Genomic DNA, 23,271 nt, shown 5'->3' with positions numbered 1-23,271 from the left:
CCTGGGCAATTGGTTCTATTGTCGTACTGCTCTAACAGTCAGGAAGTTTTTCCTGATGTCCAGCCGCAATCTAGCTTCCTGTAACTTAAGCCCAGTATTCCGGGTCCTGCACTCTGGGAGGATCGAGAAGAGATCCTGGCCCTCCCGAGTGTGACAACCACAGAGGAGGGCCAGGATCTCTTCTCGATCCTCCCAGAGTGCAAGACACAGAATAACGGGCTCAAGTTAAAAGAAGCCAGATTCCAGCTGGACATCAGGAAAAACGTCCTGACTGTTAGAGCAGTACGACAATGGAACCAGTTACCTAGGGAGGTTGTGGGCTCTCCCACACTAGAGGCCTTTAAGAGGCAGCTGGACAGCCGTCTCTCAGGGATGCTTTAGGGTGGATTCCTGCATTGAGCAGGGGGTTGGACTTGATGGCCTTGTAGGCCCCTTCCAACTCTGCTATTCTATGATTCTAACCTGTCAAGTAAGCACAAGGAATGGCCGTCGGTAGGGGGCAACTTACTGCCATATGCTACACATTTGCAAAAAGGGGCCTTCGCACCTCACTGCAGTCAAAGATTACGACAAAAGCTGCAAAGCGGAAAACTTCTTTTTTCTTTTTTTAATAGAAAAAGATACCAACAGAGAAAGAAAAGTTAGAAAGAAGAAAAAATCACTCCGCTAGGGCTCCAAAATTTTCTCCGAAGAGAACGAAGGTCCCGGTGAGGTGTCCTTTCGGCAGGGCGGTTGAAAGAGAACCGAGGGAACGGTGGGAAGCCATTAGGACATGTGAAGTGAACAGTGGGGGAGGGGTTCCCGCCAAAACGGTTTCCTCAGCTCTAGAAGTTTCCAGAAATGTGGCGCCACGCAGGCGCAGAGCCCACATGTGTGATGCACAACAAGTCGAAACTTTGAACTGCAGGCGCTGAGGCTTCCTTTCCCCGTATTCTGTCACGAGATACATAGGAAGGCCTGTTCCTTATCGCCGAGAGGCAGCGGCCATTTTCTATATTTCCGAGACAGTGGCATCACAGAGATGGGCAAAAGGACGCTTCTTGATTTCTGCCCTCGATGGCTGTGTATTCTTGAGCTTAGTTTTGGGAAGCTGCACAAGAGCAAGCTTCCCTCGCGTTCCTCAGGAGTTCGACGTCGGTGAACAGCCGGAAGGCAATCTCCTCACACTCGCAGGACACCCCGCACTCAAACAGGCACCCGAAAGTCAGGGACTCCCCCTCCTCGCACACGGCCAGGTCTGAGTAGCCGCTGGGGCCTTCATGCAGCACCCAGGGGGATTTCCAGCAATGCTTCTCCAGTGGGGAAGTATTCAGGTAGATGCCCAAATCCAGGCGCTTTCGTTTGTGTGTGGGATGGGAGAAAATCAGCCAGGACTTGGCGCTCTTGGAGGACGCTGACGAGGGGTCAATGCCCAGTGGAAGGGTTGATGCATCCGTATCGTCCTTTCGGTCCCGCTCCGAAGGCTTCAGCACTGGGGCAAAACTCACCACACTCCCCTGGCAACCATGTGGCGGCTGCTCACACAACTCCTTGCACGGGCAAGGCTCCTCAAGCCAGCGTCCATCGGCCATGCTGATGGCCTCAGCCCGGCATCCGTCTGGACTGCGGGCGTTGTAGTATAACACTCGGCTTTCATCCGGGCAAGTCAGCTCAGCCACTTGGCACTCTGATGTCCGCAAGGCCATGAACAGCTGGCTCTGGGACCAGCTTTGCCCGCCATCATCGCTGTAGAAAGTGAAGCAATGGGGGTGGGTCCAGGGGGTGGCGGGTGTTTGACCGGAGGAAGGCTTGTGGATGTAGTAGGTGTACGCTGGAACCACCAGACGCCCGGAGCTCAACTGCAGGCCATGGCCCGGCCCCACAGCAAAGGTGGCCCAGTTCTTCAAGTCCTCTCCAATCACCTGCTCGGTCAGGTCCGTCGTCTGGCTCCATGTGCGGCCGCCATCTTGGCTGAAGACGTAACACAGCCGGGCAGCGTTCCTCCCTGTCCTGATCTGCTGCCACTCCGTAATGCCAGTCTGCACACAGATAAAGAAGAGGAAGACTCTGCCGCTCTTCCGGTCGTACACCGGGCAGGGACTCATGGTGCGGTGTTTGGGCAACATGGCAGTCTTCAGGGACTCCTGAGGACCCCACTAGAACAAGACAGAGAGACAGGTTGAAATAGGTAACCAAAAGGCTTTTGCTGCTATACCATCCAAGGCACATCTATGCTACATACTGAAATTCGAATTAGATCTGCTTAACTATCATAGAATCATAAAACGGTAGAGTTGGAATGGGCCTATAAGGCCATCGAGTCCAACCCCCTGCTCAATGCAGGAATCCACCTCAAAGCATCCCTGATGGTTGTCCAGCGGCCTCTTGAAGGCCGCTAGGGTGGGACAGCCCACCACCTCCCTTGGTCATGGGTTCCATTGTCATACTGCTCTAACAGTCAGGAAGTTTTTCCTGATGCCCAGCTAGAATCTGGCTTCCTGTAACTTCAGCCCATGATTCCATGTCCTGCACTCTTATCATGGCTCCCAAGTACAGAACACAAAATCCAGAACAGCCATCACCTTGGAGAACATGGCCACAGGGGTGAATCATGAGAAATATCACCCTGAATCCCAATTCCAGAATGTTGCTTTCCAGCAAAATTCTTCCAAGAATCATTCCAGCTCCTTTTGGAACACGTTCTCACAAATGGTTTGAAACAGTGGCAACATTTAAATGCTTCTTGAAAATCTACTTCTTCACACAGGCTTTTCCTGCCCTGGAGTGGGTTCTGTTACTAGTTTGTTCTATTATCATTTTATAGGACTATTTTAAATTATTTATTGATTATTTTTATCCTGTTTTTCTATTGGTACATTGTATTTCTAATGTAAAACACACAGGGGTTTTAGTATATTGAGCAGTATTATTTTTATTTATTTATTTATTACATTTCTATACCACCCAATAGCCGGAGCTCTCTGGGCGGTTTACAAAAATTAAAAACATTCAAAGTATAAACAACAATCTAAAACCATAACATAAAATACAATATAAAAGCTCAACCAGATAAAAACATTCTAAATAAATAATCCCCACCCACCCAAGCAAATATCAAATTTGGTTATATCTATCTTTTCAAATTTGGAAAGATCATTCTAGACTAGTGGCTGCCTTGTATTTTGGATTATCTGTTCATTTATTTGATTTTTAATTATGTTTAAGGCCCCCTTTAAGGGTAGAATCTTCTCAAGACATATTTATTTATTTATTTATTTATTACATTTTTATACCGCCCAATAGCCGAAGCTCTCTGGGCGGTTCACAAAAATTAAAACCACAGTAAAACACCCAACAGTTTAAAACACAATTACGAAATACAGTATAAAAAGCGCAACCAGGATAAAACCACACAGCAAAGTTGATATAGGATTAAAATACAGAGTTAAAACAGTAAAATTTAAATTTAAGTTAAAATTAAGTGTTAAAATACTGAGTGAATAAAAAGGTCTTCAGCTGGCGACGAAAGCAGTACAGTGTAGGCGCCAAGCGGACCTCTCTGGGGAGCTCGTTCCACAACCGGGGTGCCACAGCGGAGAAAGCCCTCCTCCTAGTAGCCACCTGCCTCACTTCCTTTGGCAGGGGATCATGGAGAAGGCCCCCTGTAGATGATCTTAAGGTCCGGGTAGGTACATATGGGAGGAGGCATTCCTTCAGATAACCTGGCCCCAAACCGTTTAGGGCTTTAAATGTTAATACCAGCACTTTGAATTGGGCCCGGACCTGGACTGGCAGCCAATGAAGTTGTAAAAGGACTGGCGTAATGTGATCTCGCCTGCCAGTCCCTGTTAATAACCTTGCTGCCCTGTTTTGCACCAGTTGAAGTTTCCGGACCGTTTTCAAAGGCAGCCCCACGTATAACGCATTGCAGTAATCCAAACGAGAGGTTATCAGAGCATGGATAACTGTAGCTAAGCTATCTCTGTCCAGATAAGGGCGTAGTTGGTATATCAGCCTGAGCTGATAAAAGGTGCTCTTTGCCACTGAGTTCACTTGTGCCTCAAGTGACAGTTCTGGATCCAAGAGCACCCCCAAACTACGGACCCGATCCTTTAGGGGGAGTGCAACCCCGTCCAGGACAGGGCAAACATCACCTCGCCGGACAAAAGAACCACCCGCTAACAGTACCTCCGTCTTGTCTGGATTGAGTTTCAGTTTATTAGCCCTCATCCAGTCCATTACCGTGCCCAGGCACTGGTTCAGAACAGCCACTGACTCACCTGGGTTTGATGAAAAGGAAAGGTAGAGCTGGGTATCATCCGCATATTGATGACACCTCAGTCCACATCTCCGGATAACCTCCCCCAGCGGCTTCATGTATATGTTAAACAGCATAGGGGATAAGATAGAGCCCTGTGGAACCCCATGGCTTAGGTGCCACGGCACAGAGCAATAATCCCCCAGCACCACCTTCTGGAATCGGCCATCCAAGTAGGAGCGGAACCACTGCAACGCAGTACCTCCAACTCCCAGCTCAGACAACCTATCCAGAAGGATACCATGGTCGATGGTATCGAAGGCCGCTGAGAGGTCCAGGAGAACCAACAGGGTTGCACTCCCCCTGTCTCTCTCCCGACAGAGGTCATCCCACAGGGCGACCAAGGCAGTTTCCGTTCCAAAACCAGGCCTGAAGCCCGATTGAAATGGATCTAGATAATCCGTTTCATTCAAGAGTGCCTGGAGTTGTCCTGCAACCACCCGCTCAAGCACCTTGCCCAGGAAAGGGATATTAGCCACCGGCCTGTAGTTGTTAACATCTTCCGGGTCCAGATTAGGCTTCTTCAGGAGTGGTCTAATTACCGCCTCTTTTAAAGAGGCCGGCACCACTCCCTCTCTCAAGGAGGCATTTACAACCTCCTGGACCCAGCCGGCGATCCCCTCCTTATTTGATGTAATGAGCCATGAGGGGCAAGGGTCAAGCACACAGGTGGTCGACTGGACTTGGCCAAGCACCTTGTCCACATCCTCGGGCCTCACTAACTGAAACTCATCCAATAAAACTGAACCAGACGGCGCTCTGAACGCCTCTACTAGTGGAGCTGCATTAAGTGTGGTGTCCAATTCATGACGAATCTGAGCGACTTTATCTTCAAAGTGCCGTGCAAATTTGTCACAGCGTGCTACCGAGGGTTCCACCATCTCTCGCCCTGGCCCAGAGTGTAACAGGCCGCGAACCACCCGGAAAAGCTCCGCCGGACGACACTGAGAAGACGCAATGCTGGTGGAAAAGAACTGCCTCTTTGCCACCCTCACCGCCACAGAGTAGGCTCGATAGTGAGCTCTAACCCGTGTTCGATCAGACCCAGCACGAGTCTTCCTCCACCTGCGTTCTAGCCGTCTCCCCTCTTGCTTCATCGCCCTCAGCTCAGGTGTATACCAAGGAGCTGACCGGGCTCTGCTCAGGGGAGAGGACGCTTGGGCGCGATCGTGTCAACCGCCCGAGTCATCTCTGCATTCCACAGAGCGACCTGGGCTTCGACAGGAGCACCGGCCATATCAGCAGGAAAATCCCCCAGAGCCCTCTGGAATCCATCGGAGTCCATTAGCCTCCGGGGGCGGACCATTTTAATAGGCCCCCCCACCCTTGCAGAGGGGAAAGGCCGCCGAGAGTCTAAACCTTAGTAGGAAGTGATCTGACCATGACAAGGGGGTAGATGTTAGTTCCCCCACTTCCAGATCACCATCCTCCTGCCCAGTCGAGAAAACCAGATCAAGCGTGTGTCCCTTTGCGTGTGTTGGGCCGATGACATGTTGAGACAGCCCCATGGTTGTCATGGCAGCCATGAAGTCCTGAGCCGCTCCAGAGACAGCAGCCTCGGCATGGAAGTTGAGATCCCCCAGAACCACCATCCTAGGGGTTCTCAACACCAGGTCCGAGACAACCTCCGTCAGCTCAGGCAGGGAGACTGTGGGGCAGCGGGGTGGACGGTACACCAGCAGAATCCCTAATCTGTCTCGAGTACCCAACACACAGTACAGACACTCAAGATCAGCACTCGACTGAACAGGAAGCCTAGAGAGGGAGATTGTATTCCTATAGACCACGGCAACCCCCCCTCCCCGGCCCTCGAGTCTGTGCTGGTGCTGCACCAAGTACCCAGGAGGGCAGAGCTGGGTGAGAGCAACCCCTCCCAGTTCCCCCACCCAGGTCTCAGTGATGCATACCAGGTCAGCCCCCTCATCCACAATCAGATCATGGATGAGAGAGATTTTGTTTTGGACTGACCTGGCATTCAGCAGCAGCACCACCAGACCCGAGAGCAAGCTGATATGGCCGTTTCAATGACCAGCCACGAGTCAAGGCGTTCTGCTGAATGCTTTATTGCTTTAGTGTTTTATTGCCAATTACCCAGCCATAAATCTCTGGCCAAGAATGCAGGAGGGAACTGCTGCAGTTTAAGAAAAACACAGTCCTTTAAGTAAAGTCCAATAGTTCTAGCCAGAGACAAGTTCTGAAGTGCAAGCCTACCGATCCGGGTCGAAGAACCAAACAGAGGGTGCTGGGGTCAAGGAGCCAAGAGCAAGCGAAGGTCAAGTCCAGTCCGATATCAAGAGCCAAGTCAGTCGTCCAAAATGCCAGGGATAAACGTTCAAGCAGAGTCAATCAAGCCAGTCCAGGTCAGGAAACCAAAGTCACAGACAAACGGTAAGGCGTGGGGCACAGTAGCAACCGGAGGAACGAAAGGTGTTTGCTACAGTGGACCAGCGGTCAGATTTCCCCTTTTCAAGCCCTGCCAGCATGACCCCACCCAGCTCCCAGCTGTGCCTCATTCCCCTTACTACAGCTCAGCGTTTTCTCCGTGCCTGTTCTGCAGGCGCGTACTTCGCCTGATCCCCTGCCTTTGTTCTGCCCTTTTCCTACGTCTCCTTTCGCGGGGGCTGGGTGGTCGAACCACCTCCGTCTCTGACTCAGCCTCAGGAGAGGCAGGCAGAGGGAGTGACTGACTGACCCGTGGCTCCTCCACGGGGCCTGCATCCTCCTCCATTGCACGACTCCCTTCCAACTGTGCACCGGTCTCTGGTCTGGCTGTGGGGGAGGAGACACCCTCTACTACTTGTAAGTTTGCCTCCTCTTCATCTGAGGAGGCTTCCTCGAGTGCAATCCTAACAGGCCGCCAGGAACCATCTGGTTGGGGGAAGGACTAGAAGAGGGGATAGCTGTAAGGAATCTGTCCCCTCTTCTCCTCATCTGGCCTGTTCCTCCCCCAGCACCATACCTCCCCCTATCCGTGACCACAGTTATGCAGGCACCCCCATATTCCCCAGAGCTCCCCAGGCACATATTAAAAATTATTTAAAAATTGATTAAAAGTTTTTTGAAAAATTGCTGTTGGTTGCTGGTCGGCTGGTGTTCTTCAAAACAGGGTGGCTCCTCTGTGCGACGCAAAGTGCGGCGCCAAGTGCGTACTCTGCGCGTCGCCGAGGCGCTGCCTCTGGCCGGCTGGAGCTTTACCTGTAAGCAAGGCGGGGCACTAGTCAGCAGATGTTCAGCAGCTGGGGGAAAGAGACTGCAGAGCCCAGGCTCCTGCAGCCCCAAGGTCTTCTCTCCCCACTGCAAGCAGCAAGCACAGAGTAGTACGACAATGGAATCAGTTACCTAGGGAGGTGGTGGGCTCTCCCACACTAGAGGCCTTCAAGAGGCAGCTGGACAGCCATCTGTCAGGGATGCTTTAGGGTGGATTCCTGCATTGAGCAGGGGGTTGGACTCAATGGCCTTGTAGGCCCCTTCCAACTCTGCTATTCTATGATTCTATGATCTCCAGTATTCAAGGCAATAAACCTGTCTGCACCAGTTGCTGGGGAACATGGGTGGGATGCTGCTGCTGCACCATGTCCTGCTTGTTCATCCCTGGCCGATGGCTGGTTGGCTGCTGTGTGAACAGAGTGCTGGACTAGATGGACCCTTGGTGTGATCCAGCCTCAGGGCTCTTCTGATGTTCTTAAGACAGCAGACATGATTTAAAAAAAACAGCTAAGGGCCAAACCAGATGGACACATGTTTGTTAAGTATGGGCTCATTGGTTTGGCAGTTATTTACTTATTTATTTCCCACCTTTCCCCCTAGGAGGCTTTAGAAAATTAAAACATAAGCAATCTTCTCTCTTACTGCAGATAACCTGGTAAGAAAGAAAAGACAGAGTAGCTGGCACAATGCCTTATTGTTGGTTGTGCTAGGAGAATCTGGAAGCACACCAGATCTTCGATTCTTCTTATCCTTGGGGACATGTGAAAAACAGTCATTTGTCAGAACCATAGAATAGCAGAGTTTACAAGGCCATCGAGTCCAACCCCCTGCTCAATGCAGGAAACGACCCTAAAGCATCCCTGACAGATTGCTGTCCAGCTGCCTCTTGAAGGCCTCTAGTGTGGGAGAGCCCACAACCTCCCCAGGTAACCGGTTCCATTGTCGTACTGCTCTAACAGTCAGGAAGTTTTTCCTGATGTCCAGCCGCAATCTGGCTTCCTGTAACGTGAGCCCAGTATTCCGGGTCCTGCACTCTGGGAGGATCGAGAAGAGATCCTGGCCCTCCACAGTGTGACAACGAGGTATTCTGTCACGATGTACATAGGAAGGCCTGTTCCTTATCGCCGAGAGGCAGCGGCCATTTTCTATATTTCCGAGACAGTGGCATCACAGAGATGGGCAAAAGGACGCTTCTTGATTTCTGCCCTCGATGGCTGCGTATTCTTGAGCTTAGTTTTGGGAAGCTGCACAAGAGCAAGCTTCCCTCGCGTTCCTCAGGAGTTCGACGTCGGTGAACAGCCGGAAGGCAATCTCCTCACACTCGCAGGACACCCCACACTCAAACATGCACCCGAAAGTCAGGGACTCCCCCTCCTCGCACACGGCCAGGTCTGAGTAGCCGCTGGGGCCTTCATACAGCACCCAGGGGGATTTCCAGCAATGCTTCTCCAGTGAGGAAGTATTCAGGTAGATGCCCAAATCCAGGCGCTTTCGTTTGTGTGTGGGATGGGAGAAAATCAGCCAGGACTTGGCGCCCTTGGAGGATGTTGACGAGGGGTCAATGCCCAGCGGAAGGGTTGATGCATCCGTATCCTCCTTTCGGTCCTGCTCCGAAGGCTTCAGCACTGGGGCAAAACTCACCACACTCCCCTGGCAACCATGTGGCGGCTGCTCACACAACTCCTTGCACGGGCAAGGCTCCTCAAGCCAGCGTCCATCGGCCATGCTGATGGCCTCAACCCGGCATCCGTCTGGACTGCGGGCGTTGTAGTATAACACTCGGTAATCATCCGGGCAAGTCAGCTCAGCCACTTGGCACTCCGACGTCCGCAAGGTCTCCAGCAACTGGCTCCGTCCCCAGCTCTGCCCACCGTCGTCACTATAGAAAGTGAAGCAATGGGGCTTGATCCAGCAGGAAAGCGCGTAACCAAACAAACGCTTGTGGATGTAGTAGGTGTACGCCGGAACCACCAGGCGCCCGGAGCTCAACTGCAGGCCGTGGCCCGGCCCCACAGCAAAGGTGGCCCAGTTCTTCAAGTCCTCTCCAATCACCTGCTCGGTCAGGTCCATCGTCTGGCTCCATGTGCGGCCGCCATCTTGGCTGAAGACGTAGCACAGCCGGGCGGCGTTCCTCCCTGTCCGGATCTGGTGCCCCTCCGTAATGTAAGTCTGCACGCAGATGAAGAAGAGGAAGACTCTGCCGCTCTTCTGGTCGTACACCGGGCAAGGGTTCATGGTGCGGTGTTCGGGCAACATGGCAGTCTTCAGGGACTCCTGAGGACCCCACTAGAACAAGACACAGCGACGGGTTGAAATAGGTAACCAAGAGGCTTTTGTTGCTATACCATCCAAGGCACATCTATGCTATATACTGAAATTCGAATTAGATCTGCTTAACTATAATAGAATCATAGAATGGTAGAGTTGGAAGGGGCCTCTTAGGCCATTGAGTGGGTGGGAGGGTGGCTTTGCACCATGTCCTGCTTGTTAATCCCTGGCTGATGGCTGGTTGGCCACTGTGAGAACAGAGTGCTGGACTAGATGGACTCTTGGTCTGATCCAGCAGGGCTCTTATGTTCTTAAGACATGATTTTTTAAAAAAGAAACCACTACCTATCTCTCCTCTCTCATCTCACACTATTGCCCCGCTCGTGCTCTTCGCTCCTCTGATGCCATGTTTCTCGCCTGCCCAAGGGTCTCTACTTCCCTTGCTCGGCTTCGTCCATTCTCTTCTGCTGCCCCTTACGCCTGGAAGGCTCTTCCAGAACATTTGAGAACTACAAGTTCAACTGCAGCTTTTAAAGCTCAGCTAAAAACTTTTCTTTTTCCTAAAGCTTTTAAAACTTGATATTGTTCTGACTTTATACTGTTAGTTTTATCCTACCCAGTGCCTGTTTACCCTACCCTGTGCCTGTTTGCATTCTCTTCCCCTCCTTACTGTTTTATTATGATTTTATTAGAATGTAAGCCTATGCGGCAGGGTCTTGCTATTTACTGTTTTACTCTATACAGCACCATGTACATTGATGGTGCTATATAAATAAATAAATAAATAATAATAATAATACGGGCCAAACAGATAGACCCATGTTTGTTAAGCATGGGCTCATTGGTTTTACAGTTATTCATTTATTTGTTTATTTCCCACCTTTTCCCCAATGCTGGGACTCAAGGCAGCTTTAGAAAATTAAAACATATGCAATCTTATCTCTTATTGTAGATAAGAAAGAATTATCTCTTATTGCTGGTAAGAAAGAAAAGAGAGAGTAGCTGGCACAATGCCTTATTGTTGGTTGTGCTAGGAGAATCTGGAAACACACCGGATCTTTGATTCCTCTCACCCTTGGGACATGGAGAAACATAGCCATTTGTCAGAATCATAGAATAGTAGAGTTGGAAGGGGCCTATAGGGCCATCGAGTCCAACCCCAGCTCAATGCAGGAATCCACCCTAAAGCATCCCTGACAGATGGTGGTCCAGCTGCCTCTTGAAGGCCTCTAGTGTGGGAGAGCCCACCACCTCCCTAGGGAACTGATTCCATTGTCGTACTGCTCTACGGTGAGGAAGTTTTTCCTGATGTCCAGCTGGAATCTGACTTCCTGTAACTTGAGCTCATTATTCCGTGTTCTGCACTCTGGGAGGATCGAGAAGAGATCCTGGCCCTCTGTGGCAACCTTTTAAGTATTTGAAGAGTGCTCTCATGTCTCCCCTCAATCTTCTCTTCTCCAGGCTAAACATGCCCAGTTCTTTCAGTCTCTCTTCATAGGGCTTTGTTTCCAGACCCCTGATCATCCTGGTTGCCCTCCTCTGAACACGCTCCAGCTTGTCTGCGTCCTTCTTGAAGTGTGGTGCCCAGAACTGGACAAAGTACGCAAGATGAGGCCTAACCAGTGCCGAATAGAGAGGAACCAACACCTCACACGATTTGGAAGCTATACTTCTATTAATGCAGCCCAAAATATCCACCTCAAATGTTGCCGATACACTGAATGCACACTCTTTCAAAACAAAATCAAGACCCAGTGTGGTATAGCGGTGGAACTGGAATTCGGGAGATCCGGGTTCTAGTCCCCACTCAGCCATGAAGATCATGGGGTGACTTTGGGTCAGTCACTGACCCTCAAGCTGACCTACCTCACAAGGCTGTTGTGAGAATAAAAATAGAGATGCTGAGTTGGATTCCTTCCCCGCCCAAGGGCCTCTCCTTCCCTTGCTTGGCTTCGTCCATTTTCTGTCGCTGCCCCTTACACCTAGAATTCTTTTCCAGAGCATTTGCAGCTCACGAGTTCAATGACTGTTTTTAAAGCACGTATGAAAACTTTTCTTTTTTCTACAGCTCTTGGAACTTGACTTTGTCCTTACTTTCACACCATCAGTTTTATTGCCCCCTGCGCCTATTTGGTGCATTCTCTTCCCTCTCTTATTGTTTTATTATGATTTTATTAGAATGTAAGCCTATGTGGCCGGGTGTTGCTGTTTTATTCTTTTACTATGTACAGCGCCATGTACATTGATGGGGCTATATAAATAAATAAATAATAGGAAGAAAGGTAGGATATAAATGTAATAATATAAAATAATAATATAAAATAAAATAAATAATAAAATATAAAATATAAATAATATAAAATAATAAACCAAAACAAGGGAGTGAAAGGCAAGCACAGAGCCTTGTGAGGGCTTCTGGCCCGAAAGGCAGCCAAGAAACGTTTTAAATAAATACATAAATAAATAAAATATGTGCTCTCGGTGTTACCTGGACAGACATTCTGTCTTTCAGTCCCCGCCTCATCACCAGGAATTCGGCGTGTTCATCCTTGAATGAGGAGCGCTTCTCCGCAAACGCCAGGAAAGCTGACTCAGGGGGCAGGTAGAGTAGTGCTGGAATGCGGTAGGTGAGGCCTCCTGGTGCTTCCTGACGGAAGAGAGTTACCTTCCCAGGGCTGACTGGAGACTCAGACATGTTTTCAGGGAGTTATGGAATATTCTGAGGAAGGGGGGGGGGGAAACAAGCACATCAAGAGAATGAGAAAACAATAATAATCTAGAACGCAAACTCAACTCACCTGCACGAAGCAAGTCTTTTATTTACTGAAATTATTTTTAGCCGACCTTCCAGGACGCAGCTACAATATTTTAAAAACAGGATTAAGCACACTCTCCCCACTCACCCCTCGCTCTCACACATACCCGATGCTTTAAGGTGGATTCCTGCATTGAGCAGGGGGTTGGACTTGATGGCCTTATAGGCCCCTTCCAACTCTGCGATTCAATGAGTCTATGATTCCATTTATGGAAATTCTCCTTGAGATCCCAGAACCCCGATTCTTGAAATAAACCATGATTACCATTAGTTAAGTATTTGTAATCTTATTTATCGTATAGGTAAACTTGCAAGAAAGTAGAGTCAAATTCATAAATAGGGGGTTAGATTGCTAAGACTGTTTTTATAAATTCCCTTTTCAAAAACCAGGGAAAATCAATGATAACAACCCACCCACCCCAAATTAAGAGTTAAGGCTGTTGGTCCATGCTTCACAAAGCCAGGAAATCGAAATTGAAGGCTGATACCTTTACTGAAGTGCCCCGTGATCAGTGATGATGTTGTGCAATGTCACAAATCGGGCTTGCTTACATCTTTCTCTCCATGCCTCCACACTTTTCCCGAGACGGCAAAGATCCAGTTTACAAGAAGTTCAACTCAACTTACTTTTATCAGTGCTTTTATACCCATCTTCAGAGAAGGCTGTCTAACACTGCTTAACCACCATCAGCTTCTATCGCTTTGTCCTTACATGACCCTTCTTATTCCTACTGCGCCCCTTCCTAGAGTTGGAAGACCTAAAGACGGTTGTGCACGCACTGGTAACTTAAAGGCTCGACTTCTGCAATGCGCTCTACATAGGGCTGCCTGTGTGCCTAGTCCGGAAACTTCAACTAGTTCAAAATATGCCAGCCAGGCTGGTCACCGGTACACCTAGGGGTGGCCACATCAAACCAGTCTTAAAATCTCTTCACTGGCTGCCAATTAGTTTCCGGGCAAAGTACAAAGTGTTGGTTATCACCTTGAAAGCCCTACATGGTTTGGGTCCAGGCTACCTACGGGATCGCCTTCTCCCATACAATCCGCTCCACACACCCAGGTCCTCTGGGAAGAATTTACTTCAGCCAACGAAAACTAGATTAACAACTGTTATCCAGAGGACCTTCTCTTCTGCTGCTCCTTGAATGTGGAACGGCCTGCCGGAGGAGACTCATCAACTTAACAGTCTACTAACTTTCAAGAAAGCTATAAAGACTGATCTCTTCCGGCAAGCCTATCCAGTGGGATTTTAAGATGTTTTTAGGATGTTTTTAACAATGTATATTACGTTTTAATTCAGTTTTATGTATTTTATCGTTTATTGTTGCTCCCTGCCTCGATCAAAATGGAGAGGCGGGCAAGAAATACATTTATTATTATTATTATTATTGTGATGTAATACACTTTTTCTCTTTATATATTTACAGTATGGGGGCCTCTGCGTGTCTTAACCCAGCCCTGGCTTGGGGTGGATGGATGCACATGGCCATTGGGCAGATGGGGGCTTTAGTCATAGAATCACAGAATAGCAGAGTTGGAAGGGGCCTATAAGGCCATCGAGTCCAACCCCCTGCTCAATGCAGGAATCCACCCTAAAGCATCCCTGACAGATGCTTGTCCAGCTGCCTCTTGAGAGTCTTAAGTCCCCCCTCCTCCCGCCCATTTTTCTACTTTTTGCTTTCACTTTTAGGACACGCAGGAGGGGGCTCTATTTCCATAAAGGAGGAGGGGAATTATTCCGGGTACTACCCCCGCTTTACACCTACCAACACACACACATATACACCACCAGGTGTATTTCCCCCGCATCACTCACCTCTCAGCTGATTCCTTAGGTCGCAGGACCAGGGCAAGGGGCTCTCTCCTCCCCACGCATCCGCCCCTAATCCCGCCCCATAGAGCGGCGCCGGCTGCCTTGCGCGCAACCGCCGCCCCAGCCCAAGGGAGCGAAACCGAAACCCCTTTCTCCCCTGTCTGGGATCCGGCGTCTCTCTGGCTGTGCCTCGGGAGACAGTTCATATGAGAAGCAACGTTTATTTATTTATTTATTTTAAAGAAATTCTCTAGGAGTTTTGCAACCTGGATAAAAAATACAGACAAAATCAACAATATAAAACTAATCAACCAAATAAAACTAATGAAGACAACTTCACATTGCAGAGACTAGATAAGACTCCTTTCCCCACCCGTTGGGTTATTATTCCTCAACCTGGCGCCTTCCAGATTTTTTTTTTGGACTACAACTCCCAGCATTCCTGACCATTGGGCTATGCTGGCTGGGAACGATGGGAGTTGAAGGCGAAAATAGCCAGAGGGCGCCAGGTTGGGGAAGGCTGCGTCTGGTCTAGAGCTCCGCCCCTCGTTTAACCACGCCCCTTCTGCAAGACCCATCCCACCTTCGCTGCTTTTGGCTGAGGGGTGCTGGTTGCTGGTTGCCTGCTTCCCACGTTTCTCCGAGCTTGCCTTTGGAGGCTCTGCGGGGCAGCGCAACCGGATTTGGTTTCCTTGGGATCAAAGAGGACTAGTAACTTTAGGGTGGCCATATGAAAAGAAGGACAGGGCTCCTGTATCTTTAACAGTTGCATAGAAAAGGGAATTTCAGCAGATGCTATTTGTATGTATGGAGAACATGGTGAAATTTCCTCTTCATTACAATAGTTAAAGGTGCAGGAGCTATATTAGAGTGACCAGATTTAAAAGAGGGCAGGGCACCTGCAGCTTTAACTGTGATGATGAAGAGGAAATTTCACCAGGTTCTCCATATATACAAATGGCACCTGCTGAAATTTCCCATTTCAATACAACTGTTAAAGATACAGGAGCCCTGTCCTCCTTTTCATATGGCCACCCTAAGTAACTTAGGGAGTCTTTTCAAGGGGTGTTGATATACCAACAGAGCATAAACAGAGGCAAAGAGACTTGAGTCCCCTGCAGGTAACAAGTGCCCAGAAAACAACCTACCTTGTACAACCACTCTATCCCCTCCAAGCAAGCTGTTTGTTTAAAGGTGACAACAGTATCAGGGTTACGTTTGGGGAGGTTGCTTATGCAATGCAACCCCCATGAACTGGTTGGTTTGGCCTTTGCCTAATCTAAACCAAGCAGGATATTGCACTATGAAAACGGTTTGAAAGAGGTATATAAAATGCAGGAGCCACACGACTGCTTTATAGTGGTATTTTATTATTATTTTTATTTTTATTTTTATTATTATTATTATTATTTATTTATTTATATAGCACCATCAATGTACATGGTGCTGTACAACTGTTGGGGCCCATAGACACATGAGCAAGGAAAGGTGAAATCCTTAATGAACAAACTAGCTAAAAGTGGGCTAGACGGAACAACTATTAGGTGGATTCACAGTTGGCTACAGAATCAGACTCAAAGAGTACTTATCAATGGAACCTTCTCAAACTGGAGAGAGGCAACAAGTGGGGTACCGCAGGGCTCAGTCCTGGGCCCAGTGCTCTTCCACATTTTTATTAATGATTTGGACGAGGAGGTGCAGGGAACGCTGATCAAATTTGCAGATGACACAAAATTGGGTGGGATAGCTAATACCCTGGAAGACAGAAACAAACTTCAAAGTTATTATTATTATTATTATTATTTATTTATATAGCACCATCAATGTACATGGTGCTGTACAGATAACACAGTAAATAGCAAGACCCTGCCGCATAGGCTTACAATCTAATAAGTTGTAGTAAACAGTAAAGAAGGAAGGAGAATGCAAACAGGCACAGGGAAGTGTAAACAGGCACCGGGTAGGGTGAAGCTAACAGTATAGAGTCAGAACAAACTCAATATTTGAAGGCTATAGGGAAAAGAAAAGTTTTTAGCTGAGTTTTAAAAGCAGTGATTGAGTTTGTAGTTCTCAAGTGTTCTGGAAGAGCGTTCCAGGCGTAAGGGGCAGCAGAAGAAAAAGGACGAAGCCGAGTAAGGGAAGTGGAGGTCCTTGGGCAGGCGAGAAGCATGGCATCAGAGGAGCGGAGAGCACGAGTGGGGCGATAGTGTGAGATGAGAGAGGAGAGATAGGCAGGAGCTAGACCGTGAAGAGCTTTGAAGGTCAGCAGGAGAAGTTTATATTGGATTCTGGAGTGAATTGGAAGCCAATGAAGAGATTTCAGAGCGGTGGGCCAGGAAGATGATCTTAGCGGCAGAGTGGTGGACAGAGACCAGCGGACTGATGTGAGACGAAGGAAGGCCAGAGAGAAGAAGGTTGCAGTAGTCCAGCCAAGAGATAACCAGTGCGTGAACGAGAGTCTTGGCAGAAGAGACAGACAAAAATGGTCGAATCCTGGCAATATTATATAGGAAGAAACGACAGGATTTAGCTACTGCCTCGATGTGAGGAGTAAAGGAGAGCGAGGAGTCAAATATAAAGCCAAGACTACGAGCTTCCTTGACCGGAGTAAGCGTGACATCGTTGACAGTAAGAGAGAATGAGAGGTGAGGAGAAGGTTTAGGAGGAAAAACAAGCAGTTCAGTCTTTGCCATGTTAAGTTTCAGACGACGATGAAGCAGCCAGGCTGAGATATCTGAAAGACATGCCGAGATACGATCGTGAACATCTGGAGAAAGTTCCGGAGATGAAAGATATAATTGTGTATCATCGGCATACAGATGATATTGGAGGCCGTGAGATTGAATAAGCTTGCCCAAGGGCAGCATGTATAGAGAGAACAACAACGGGCCAAGCACCGAGCCTTGAGGAACCCCAACTGAAAGGGGAAAAGAGGAGGACGAGCTGCCGTTAGCCGACACGCTGAAAGAGCGACCCTCTAGATAGCAGGCAAACCAGTTATAGACAGAGCCACAGAGTCCAAGGTCATGGAGGGAATCTAAGAGAAGATCGTGATCAACCGTGTCAAAGGCTGCGGTTAGATCAAGGAGAATAAGAACGGAATAATGGCCTTTAGACTTGGCAGTAAGAAAATCATTGGTGATCTTGGTAAGGGCTGTTTCAGTGGAATGCAAAGGACGGAAGCCAGATTGAAAGGGATCCAGAGCAGAGTTATTAGAGAGAAAGTCAAGACAACGAGAGTAGACCAGACGTTCCAGGATCTTTGAGACAAAGGGCAAGAGGGAGACAGGTCGGTAGTTAGACAGGGATAGTCGATCAAGAGTGGGTTTTTTGAGAATGGGAGAGACTGTAGCATGTTTAAAAGCAGAAGGAAATGAACCAGAGGACAGAGAAGAATTTATGATGTGAAGCAAGGACGGGAGGATAGCGGGGATAAGATTAATAAAGACGCGAGAGGGAATCGGATCACGGGAACAAGTGGAAGGCTTCGATGAGCGCAGTATTTTAGACAGTTCATCAGCTGAGACCGAAGGGAACGCCGAGAGAGTTGAAGGGGGAATTGACAGGTGAGGGACAGGAGCTGGAAGCGGAGCAGAGTTGGCTAGATCTGAGCGTATAGTTTGGATTTTAGCAAGTGATCTTGATAGGCTGGAGTGCTGGGCTGAAAACAACAGAATGAAATTTAATAGGGATAAATGCCAAGTTCTACATCTAGGAAATAGAAACCAAAGGCACAGTTACAAGATGGGGGATACTTGGCTCAGCAAAACTACAAACGAGAAGGATCTTGGAATTGTTGTAGATCACAAGCTGAATATGAGCCAACAGTGCAATATGGCTGCAAGAAAGGCAAATGCTATTTTGGGCTGCATTAATAGAAGTATAGCTTCCAAATCACATGAGGTACTGGTTCCTCTCTATTCGGCCCTGGTTAGGCCTCATCTAGAGTATTTCATCCAGTTCTGGGCTCCACAATTCAAGAAGGACACAAACAAGCTGGAGTGTGTTCAGAGGAGGGCAACCAGGATGATCAGGGGTCTGGAAACAAAGCCCTATGAAGAGAGACTGAAAGAACTGGGCATGTTTAGCCTGGAGAAGAGAAGATTGAGGGGAGACATGAGAGCACTCTTCAAAGACTTAAAAGGTTGTCACACAGAGAAGGGCCAGGATCTCTTCTCGATCCTCCCAGAGTGCAGGACGTGGAATAACAGGCTCAAGATAAATGAAGCCAGATTGCAGCTGGACATCAGGAAAAACTTCCTGACTGTTAGAGCAGTACGACAATGGAACCAGTGACCTAGGGAGGTGGTGGGCTCTCCCACACTAGAGGCCTTCAAGAGGCAGCTGGACAACCATCTGTCAGGGATGCTTTAGGGTGGATTCCTGCATTGAGCAGGGGGTTGGACTCGATGGCCTTGTAGGCCCCGTCCAACTCTGCTATTCTATGATTCTATGAAAAAGTTAAAGATATATATACAGTGAAACCATAATATTTAATATACAAAAATAAAATAAAGATTAACAATGATATTGCATTTAAAGCGCCATAACATATTGCACAGACCAAGGTATAGTTAAAACAATGTAGAAAAAGGCCAAACGCGTTTCAACAAGAGGTCTTCGTCAGTGGCCAGTGCTAAAATGCAACATACAAAAAACACATGTTACATGAATATACATACATGGGCAAATGGACCAAACACAGATTACTGATTGTTATTTTGAATGTAGACACAAGGGTGTGTATATAGGAATGTTTGTATATTGCATTTTAGCATTGGCCACTGACGAAGACCTCTTGTTGAAACGTGTTTAGCTTTTTCCTACGTTGTTTTAACTATACCTTGCTCTGTGCAATATCTTATTGCACAGACCAAGGATGATCTGGGGTCTGGAAACCAGGATGATCAGGGGTCTGGAAACAAAGTCCTACGAGGAGAGACTGAAAGAACTGGGCATGTTTAGCCTGGAGATGATAGCACTCTTCAAATACTTAAAAGGTTGTCACACAGAGGAGGACCAGGATCTCTTCTCGATCCTCCCAGAGTGCAGGACACGGAATAATGGGCTCAAGTTACAGGAAGCCAGATTCCACTTAGACATCAGGGAAAACATCCTGACTGTTAGAGCAGTACGACAATGGAACCAGTTACCTAGGGAGGTCGTAGGTTCTCCCACACTAGAGGCCTTCAAGAGGCTACCATCTGCCAGGGATGCTTTATGGTAGATTCCTGCATTGAGCAGGGGGTTGGACTCAATGGTCTTAGAGGCCCCTTCCAACTCTACTAGTCTATGATTCTAGATGGGCTCTTCTGACGTTAAGTCATAATGCAGAAAAGATGGTTTCATGGCCCCTGAACTCAGCCCCCTACCCTGCCTTGAGAAAGACCCAGAGGAGGAAGAGATACAAGTTGCTCCTGTGTCCTCCCAGGCCTTTCTGCCTTCCCATCAGCATTTCTTGCTCCTCTTTCTGTGGTTACAGAACCAGACAAGGGCTCTTTGACAAACACAGCCAGCCCTTCCACAGAGGATGCTGCTGCCAGCCTTTTGCTGAGGCAATCAACGTCCCTCCATGATCTGCAACTGGGAGAGCGCCATCACCAACAGAGTTATCCGGGAGCTTTCCAAGTTACTGACACGGCTGTTGAATCTGGACATGTCTTGCCAAGAACTCTGCTTTCCCCTGAATCTGATGCGTGTCTGAACTGATCCAGGATACAAAATTACCCCCACCCACCCCTATGAAGCTCAAGCTCTAGCAGTACAGGGTAAAAATGAGTTACTCATTTTATTGTATTTTAAATCTGTCCCCAAATATTCGCCAGGTGGACTAGAAAAAGCTCAAAACCATCTGACAGAACGCCTCTCCCAACATGAACCTACCCATACACTGCGCTCAACATCTAAGGTCCTCCTCCGAGTGCCTACTCCAAGGGAAGCTCGGAGGATGGCAACATGGGACAGGGCCTTTTCAGTGGTGGCCCCCCAATTTTGGAATGATTTCCCCGACGAGGCTCACCTGGCGCCAACATTGTTATCTTTTGGGCACCAGGTCAAGACTTTTCTCTTCTCCTAGGCAGTTAACATATGCTGAATTTGTTTGTTTTTTACTGACCCCAGAATAGTTACTTTAAAAGCATATTGTTTTTATGCGTTTGATGCTTTTAAATTTTGTGTATTTGTTTTTAATGTTCACTGTTTTTAACTTTTGTAAACCGCCCAGAGAGCTTCGGCTATAGGGCGGTATATAAATGTAATAAATAAATAAATAAATAAATAAATAGAGCTCTCAGGGGTTACTCCACACCTCTGAACTTCCTCCCCAGGAAGAAACGTATACAGCCTCAACACTGCTGGCATTAAAACACACACACAATCTGAAGACACATTTATTCCAGTCTGCATTTGGTGTTTTTAATGCCATTAGCTGCTACTGCTGTGTTTAATTGTAATTTCATCACACACCGCATTATATGTAAACTAGATTTCATCACACACCGCACTATATGTAAACTTATAGCAAACTAGATTGCTATAAGTGGTATGTAAGTACTACTAATTAGTAATACTTACTACTATAAACTGCCCAGAGAGCTTCGGCTATGGGGTAGTATGTAAATGAAATAATAAGAAATAAATATGTATGTTCACGCTTCTATAATATTGTAAGCTGTCTAAGGAGATTGTGCCTCAAAAGGTGGGTAAAAATTCTTTTAAATAAGGAAAAAGAATAGCATAGAAAAAGTCAACCATAAAGTATGTCGTGGCATTACCCCACAGTTGAGTATCTTGTGCTGCTTTTAATAATGTATTAGTTTAAAATGTTTTAATCAATTATATGTATTTTACGGCGTTTGCATTTGTGTTGTACCCCGCCTCGATCCGGGTAATAAATTATTATTAGTCTAAATTAGTATGTCTAGTAAGTATGAAATGTTAAAACTGAGCGAGTGTGGTTTATGATGTAATAGGTGGGGGAGGAATAAGTATATAAGGAGAGTGTTGGGAGTTTGTATGAATTAAGAGTTGTTTGAGGAGAGAAAGAAGACTTTTGATTCTAGGGACTTAGGAGTGGTGTGAAGAGAGGTTGGTGGTTGGTGTGTGGAGAGTTTAGATTAGGCAGGATTACTATATTTTGATTTAAAGCTTTTAAATAACAATATACTTATTAATTTGTTAGCTACCAAATACGTGTCAGCTTGGCATTATTTACCTGCCTTACAGTTATTAAACACCCACACCAGAGTATTCCCACAGTATGTTCAGAGGAGGGCAACCAGGATGATCAGGGGTCTGGAAACAAAGCCCTATGAAGAGAGACTGAAAGAACTGGGCCTGTTTAGCCTGGAGAAGAGAAGATTGAGGGGAGACATGAGAGCACTCTTCAAAGACTTAAAAGGTTGTCACACAGAGGAGGGCCAGGATCTCTTCTCGATCCTCCCAGAGTGCAGGACACGGAATGACGGGCTCAAGTTAAAGGAAGCCAGATTCCAGCTGGACATCAGGAAAAACTTCCTGTTAGAGCAGTACGACAATGGAACCAGTTACGTAGGGAGGTTGTGGGCTCTCCCACACTAGAGGCCTTCAAGAGGCAGCTGGTCAACCATCTGTCAGGGATGCTTTATGGTGGATTCCTGCATTGAGCAGGGGGTTGGACTCGATGGCCTTGTAGGCCCCTTCCAACTCTGCTATTCTATGATTCTATATTTTGAGAGATCCTATATTAAACCTGTTTCCCTCGGAGCTAGGGAGGTGGTTTTATTTAACTCTCCCTCACAGGTGGTGGGTGGTGCTTGGCCAGAGAAGAGTTTATGCGGCAGGCCTAGTGTAAGGGTCTGTTACGTTGCATATTTATGTAATCTGCACAAAGTCTGATTTTGCATCCTGTAGTTTTGAAAGTCTTCTTGCAATGTCAACCACCCCTTCCTGTCTGTGTGCATGCATATGTGGAAATAACGTGCACGCTCCATTCTCAGAAACGATTATCTGCCGAGGAATGAAAGCCCTGCTTTAACTGGACACACCACCCATTAACACTTCCACACCGTTTTCATGTAAGTTTGTTCCTTTTATTGGAAAAAAAAAGTCATTTTAGAAAGTGGCAGTTTATATAAGGGAGAGAAAGAAGAGATTTTTCAATAAGCATAAATGCACCAAATGGGACAAAGAACGTGTTTTGAAACTCTCGCCTTTTTCTTTTAAAAACTCTGCAGTTGCTTTTGTCCTAAGAGACACTTTGGCAGATTTATGGACCTGCCGTCTTTGTTTCTCCTTGCAGACCTCCAGTCTCTCCTCCATCCACTAAAACACTACGTTTTTTAAAAAAAGTAATCCCTTTCTTTTGCTTGATAAATATAAAAGAAAACATGGTTGACAATGGAGACAGTTGGCTTAATAATGCATGTATTGCCCTGAATTCCCAACATAAACATTAATGGAGGATTCCCTTCCCTGCAAAAGGTGGGACAAAATGATACAAAAAAAAATTGCTTTTCTGCTGAACTGGGTGGTGAAGAGCTGCCTTAGAAAGCACTACTTGCAAAAAAGGAAAGGAATGGTACAGGGCAGCAGCCTCCCTCAACCGAGTGCCCTGCAGACACGTTGGAATCCTGTAATTCCCAGCCAGCGAGGTATATTATGGGAATCCAACGTGACTGCGGGGCACCTGGTTGAGGGAGGCCGTTCTACACAATGAAACAGTTTCCCCCTCATCTGGCAAGCCTATCTTTATGGAAACCAAGGCCCATAAGAAAGCAAGGCAAAGCCAATACTAAGACGTTTGCCTCTGTTTTACAGGTGCTAGATTAAAATCCCCTCATCTCTTGGGGGAGAGGGAGAGAGAGAGACCTTGGACAAAAACAGAGGCGAACA

The 23,271-nt window shown here is 47.4% G+C and overlaps 1 protein-coding gene across 1 annotated transcript; it reads right to left on the bottom strand.

Annotated features, from left to right (window-relative positions):
* Nucleotides 1–717: 717 nt before the first annotated feature.
* Nucleotides 718–12,491, bottom strand: LOC134399285 (sialidase-3-like). The gene is made up of 2 exons (XM_063127270.1): nucleotides 12,261–12,491; nucleotides 718–2,135 (listed from the first exon to the last, which is right to left on the bottom strand). The coding sequence occupies exons 1-2, from the start codon at nucleotides 12,465–12,467 to the stop codon at nucleotides 1,077–1,079; spliced, it is 1,266 nt and encodes a 421-aa protein (XP_062983340.1). The 5' UTR covers nucleotides 12,468–12,491; the 3' UTR covers nucleotides 718–1,076.
* Between the last annotated feature and the right edge of the window lie 10,780 nt (nucleotides 12,492–23,271).

Source organism: Elgaria multicarinata, chromosome 5 (assembly GCF_023053635.1).
Source record: "Elgaria multicarinata webbii isolate HBS135686 ecotype San Diego chromosome 5, rElgMul1.1.pri, whole genome shotgun sequence".
In the NCBI taxonomy this organism is placed as follows: domain Eukaryota; kingdom Metazoa; phylum Chordata; class Lepidosauria; order Squamata; family Anguidae; genus Elgaria; species Elgaria multicarinata.
This window is presented reverse-complemented; position numbering and strand designations above follow the sequence as displayed.